The 5,911-nt window shown below is 38.9% G+C and overlaps 1 protein-coding gene across 1 annotated transcript; it reads right to left on the bottom strand.

Annotated features, from left to right (window-relative positions):
* Positions 1 to 2,066: 2,066 nt before the first annotated feature.
* Positions 2,067 to 4,936, bottom strand: hoxb4a (homeobox B4a). Its single transcript, XM_016271874.1, has 2 exons — positions 4,465 to 4,936; positions 2,067 to 3,448 (listed from the first exon to the last, which is right to left on the bottom strand). Exons 1-2 carry the CDS (start codon positions 4,886 to 4,888, stop codon positions 3,132 to 3,134), a joined length of 741 nt encoding a protein of 246 aa, XP_016127360.1. The 5' UTR covers positions 4,889 to 4,936; the 3' UTR covers positions 2,067 to 3,131.
* Positions 4,937 to 5,911: the final 975 nt, after the last annotated feature.

The following is a 5,911-nucleotide window of genomic DNA, read 5'->3' on the forward strand; positions in this document are numbered from 1 at the left end:
ATTCTTCATGGGACATCCCTCGCCAAAAAAGTTTTCTTGTGGCATGACTTGGTGAATAGAAGATGGTAGAGGAGGGAGGGGGGATGTCTTCAAGTGCCCTTCAAGATTTCACTCCCCTCCTAGCAGAAGGTCCGAGCAGTTGTGCTGCGGAATGACAATAGGAAAGAAGACTTGTTTAAAGAGAAGCGGTGATTAATGATTTTTCTGTATAATTCTCACATTTTTCTTTAGGCTTCTGTCTGCAAATAATGGTTGTGAACTTTTGAGGCCCTCAAAAGAAATCTGTTCACTCCTATTCAAATCGGTGTGTTTTTTTTAACAAAATAAAATATGTGTGAAAACAATAGGATTCCAAGGTCTATACAGATGCCACAGGCAAATGCATCTATTTAAGTTCTCGAGTAGCCTACCTTTTGAGAGACACATGTTAAAAATACATTTAAGTTGGATGTAAGATTTGGGTCTATTTGGGTCTTAACCTCAAAATGGGTGTATGCAGAGGTACTGAATATATATATATATATTAATATATATATATTAATCTGTTAAAAACTCTTAAATATTTATGCCACTGCAATCAGTATTAGCCTATAATATTAAAAACAAAATAGTATCAACTACATTATCAAAAAACAAATACGTACACAACTATGTACATTTAAATATTTCATCTTTCAACTATAGTCTTCATATGATTTTACTGCCTCACATTTTTTGCTTTTTAAAGTGTTTGACGTTATGTCCAGACAGCATTCATAAATAAAAGGGAGAAAACAGACAAATGGCTTTAGCGGGCTGTGTGGCGAAAAGGTCTGTCTGATATCAACAAGCAAGTAATAGAAAATCTTCTCGGTGCCACGGAATGCTAGAAGACCAATTTAAGGCCATACTTTTGTGTAAAGTTCAACGCCAGCAAACGAAATGTTATTTTCTCCGGCTCTATATTTTCAATACCTGCTCTGAGAAAAGAAAATGAAAATTAATACAAGGGCTGCGCCTTCCAAAAGAAGCCATTTGTCTTCTTGATTATCTATTTGGTTGTCAGGGTTTGAGCTATGGCACCGACCCGCTCCTTTGTAATATAAAAAACACACAGCTTGCGCTGGAAAACAGTCGCGAAACTGTTGTGCAAGAATTATACTCATTAAAGCATTAAAAGCCCACGAGCCGAGAAACTATTTAACTTCTGTTTTTTTCTAACATGGATCCATATTTTTAGGCGCATTCACGGCATCGTTGAGCAGAAAGTTTGTGCACCGTTAAATTAAGGAGAGACGAGACAGAAAGGAAGGGTTTTGTGATTTAGAATAAGATTACAAGGCGTAATGTACCAGGATTACTCGCAATGCAGCGATATAAATCACTAGAGAGATATATGCAGTGATCTTCAAGACAGGCCAGTGCTACAAGGCTAACGAAAATGCGCAGTGGCAAGCCAAATTCAATTAAATTGTGTTTTTAGCAAAACAGAGGACGATGGTATCCACCTATAAGAAATATGTATTTAAAATAAGCATATCTAGCTTTAAACTCCACAAGAAGACATGACACATGAAGAAAGATGATACTTTTCCGACATTTATTAAATTTCTAGAGCTATTTACATGTAACAAAGGTAAACAGTGAAAGGTACAAGCAGAAAGAAGACAAAATACAAACATGTAAGAGGAGAAATTTACAATTCATCAGCGAGAAAACTGATCTTTGGAATGTAAAAATAATAATATATAATAAAAATCAAATCAAATTAATAAAATTGAGATGTATTTAAAATAAGACATGACACATGAAGAAAGATTATACTTTTCCGCCATTTATTAAATTTCTAGAGCTATTTACATGTAACAAAGGTAAACAGTGAAAGGTACAAGCAGAAAGAAGACAAAATGCAAACATGTAAGAGGAGAAATGTACAATTCATCAGCGAGACAACTGATCTTTGGAATGTAATAATAATAATAATAATAATAATAATAAAATGAAAAGAAAGAAAGAAAGAAAGAAAGAAAGAAAGAAAGAAAGTGAAATGTATGTGCACATGTCTATGTACCATAAAACAAAACGAGGGTGGTAATGACATAATAAAAAATAAACTAAAATATAGTGTATTTACTCATGCAATATACGCACCTTTCTCTATACACCCTGGCCACATTTAACTTAAATTTCATTTCAACTTACAAATGCTGAGATTAGCTATTGCAGATATTTGCCATTAAGTCCAAAGAACTTAAACTTATCACTTCATAAAACTAGACCAAAAAATGAAAATAAAAAAATACAATTGAGGTAATTCAAATAGTACTTAGCAGTGCTCTCATTAAAATGCTTTGCGTTGTACCGGTTTTGGTTATGCATATCTAGCCGTCCAGCTTCATTGAACTTTTATATTATATTTAATACTAATACTAACTAATAAGTAATTTGCTGTTCTTAAACTGAAATGCGCTAAACAGGCGAGTGAAACAAGTCCCTGTATTTTTAATGAGCGACAAATGGACCACACGCACAATAAACCCTCAGTCCCATTGGCATTGCATTCGAAATGCAAATAGCAAATGCAAAATAACCTAATTGCTACAAAATACAAAACTTCATATCAGTTGAAAAACACTCGGCTAGTTATTTTTAAGCCAGGGGAATAAAGGGAGTTCGAAAAGGCTTCTTGACAAAACAGAGCGACTCATTTATTAAGCACAACGCTAGACGTCGAGGTAATGGGCAGGCCTACGGTTCATCCTTTGTACCACAGAGTAAACATGACAAATGGGGCCGAGTTTGGCGTGATTAAAGATGAAACACGGATCCATCTTCACCAAATCTGAAAGCTATCTGCCGCCTTTCTGTGCTTATGGAAGGGGCGAGTGAGCAGGAGAGGCGTGCTGGATAAAAATGGGAACCAGACTGGGAAGGCAATCCATATATAGTAGCATTTGAGTTCGAGTCTTCCCCCATTTTTAGTGTTAAAAAGATGAACCATTTCTTTGCTCCTTTCCCCCACATCTTCCTCCTATTTTATCCCTGTAATTAGAGTGCAGGGGAGAGTTGGGAGACACAACGCGGGTAAAATCCACGTTCTACACTCCAGAAAATTAGATTTTATAATTGTACGTGTTTTGGGCAACAGTGGGCTATAGACTTGGCGGAGGTCCGCTTGCTCGGTTCTGATTGCTTCCCAGTGTCGGGCCGCTGCTTGAATTAGTGTTGGCAGAGCTGCTGCGTATTTTGGTGTTGGGAAGCTTATGGTCCTTCTTCCACTTCATGCGCCGGTTCTGAAACCAAATCTTAATCTGTCGTTCGGATAGGCATAGTGTATGGGCAATCTCCACCCTCCGTCTGCGAGTCAGATAGCGGTTGTAATGGAACTCTTTCTCCAATTCCAAGACTTGCTGCCGCGTGTAGGCTGTGCGTGAGCGCTTGGGTTCACCCCCTGAGTAGTTCGGGTTCACTGTTGGGATACAGAGAGCGACACGTTACAAAAATATAACACAATCATACACAGCCACACACACACACACACACACACACACGCGTACGTATATATGTACACTCCAGTTCATGAACAATCAGATGCACAAACACTATAATAATAGCCTATAATGTAATAAATGTATTTAAACATGAAAAAAATATATCCGTCTATCTCGTATTTGCAAGTATACAATGTGACTGTTTAAAGGTTCGGTTATGCAAAAATGGCAAACAAAACAAAAAAGTGGCCATTGTCTATGATAAGCAATGGCATATTGTCGGGACAGTGACACTAATTTCCAGACTTTATTGCTCAGAATAAGTCAGTAATAGCAGCACAAGATAAAACAATAGGGATATTATATTTTTGCATAAGAATTCATACTACGAGGTATGAATTCACTTCGAGGGAACAACATAATCTATAGTTGGCTATATGGGCGACTAATGTTAAACCGTGATTTTGCAAACACGGAGTTTGCCCTCTTTTCAGCGCACACCATGGCAGCTCTATGAATACACGCGCTAATTATCGCGGAATAATAGTTTATAAAAGAGTCCAACTGTTTGTATTGCCATTAATGTTTTATTGTCGTCCTCATAACTATTAATTTTTTAGATCCCATAAAACTTTTTTTATTAACGATAGTTAAGTGACAGTGTAAAGAACACATTGATCCGTCCAATCACTTAAAATCAAATTACTAAAACATAAAACTCAACTTATGGATTACATGAGAACTCATAAACCTCTTCTCGGGAAGAAATTAGAACGAGAAAGTTGCATAGACCCCGAAAGAGCTTAAATAAGGAGTGCAATAAAAATTTATGGAGGGTGTAATTATATTGCCCTGCAAACAGACGATCGTAAATCTCGACCAAGGGCAACTTCATAAGGGGAGCAATAGATTTAACGCCGGACATTAGGCTTTCTAAAGTGGCTGAGCTGTCTGCGCACAGAAACACTAGTAAGAGAAGTTTAGCTGCACTTACCGATGTTTACGTGGACTTTTTTCATCCAGGGGTATACCACGGGATCTTTTCTTGAAGTGACCGTTGAAGTGTTTTGACTAGTGGGAGTCTGACCGCAGGCAGGCGGAGGGCTCGGAGTTACCGAGTCGCAGTGATGGCTTGGTTCAGGGAGAGGGGTCGAGAGTGCGGTTGTGGGTAGAACGTGACCTCGCGGAGAGATGACCGCGGCAGGCTGCCCCGGACCCTGGCACAAAGAGTAGGGTGGGTCGGCGCAGCCCGACCGCTGGTGGTAGATCGACTCATGCTGGAACGAGGGGTCTTGCCTCTGGGCGCTGTAGTAGTCCGGAGAGTGGCTGGGTAGGTAGTCGCTCTGGGAATATTCCTCGCAGGGTGGAAACTTGGGGTCCACATAGTTGGAGTTGATCAAATAGGAACTCATGGCCATTAATTTCTTTGAATTGCACACAAAATATACTAAAATTTATATGTATCCCTTTACTCGTTTTCCTGTTTCGTAGAACCCTCCTACTTTCTGTCAAGTGAACAAAGTTAAGGGTACATGTGACATCGTCAGCCAATGGCGTGGATCTTCGCGATTCCCGGATAAGGAAATGGGATTAGTCCGTTTAGACCGTGCTCATCAACTCGCATTTCGGAAAAGTCCAAAATTCCATACTTTCTCATACGTTGCTATGCGCTGGATGAGATAGTGAGTAAATCAAAACAATAGCAAGCGAAAGCAGACACGGCGAAAAGGCATGCTGGATTCTAGCAGCTCCCACAGAAAGTCACGCCCCCAGTCCCTCTCAGATCATCTGCACATTGAGAACATGACTACACCTCTATAAAGAGCTGTTTCAGATTTGGCGAACAGAAATCCTGCTTAATTTTGGCCAGTGTTCATGAAAAGCGGTACCAGGGGAAAGTGATGCCAGAAGCTCGCCTTGGCCAAGCTCTTAAATGCACTCGCTAATAACGGTGAGAGAATGGTCGTGGCGTGAGCAGCGTGTCAGAGATGAATCTGGGCTCGTTTAAGATCGATAGAAAATTCATCAACTAATTCAGGTTACAAAGCCTCCTAAATCACAAAGGAGACCTTCTGCATTTAAACGGTGTCTGCAGTCATTCCACTCCAAACAGCGCGTTTATCCTGTATGCCAAATCTACACACACTGAATAGTAATATATGTGCTCAATTCACTATTAACACCAGCAGCAAATATTTCTCGCTGTTTACTGATAATAATGTTTAAAAATCACCGCATTCAGATAATCATTAATCAGTGCAAAACTGTACAAATTATTTTTTTGCTCATTTCGAATTATTTTTCTAATTTTGAATTCTTTAAAAGTCTCACAAAATATGTGTGACATCATGAGCGCACTTCAGTTCTACACCACAATTTACAGAACAAAAATAGTTGTTAGGGGAAAAACTTTAGTTCTTGCTACAATATTCTACTACCAA

The sequence above is a fragment of the Sinocyclocheilus grahami genome, unplaced genomic scaffold (assembly GCF_001515645.1).
Source record: "Sinocyclocheilus grahami isolate Dianchi unplaced genomic scaffold, SAMN03320097.WGS_v1.1 scaffold66.1, whole genome shotgun sequence".
Lineage (NCBI taxonomy): Eukaryota > Metazoa > Chordata > Actinopteri > Cypriniformes > Cyprinidae > Sinocyclocheilus > Sinocyclocheilus grahami.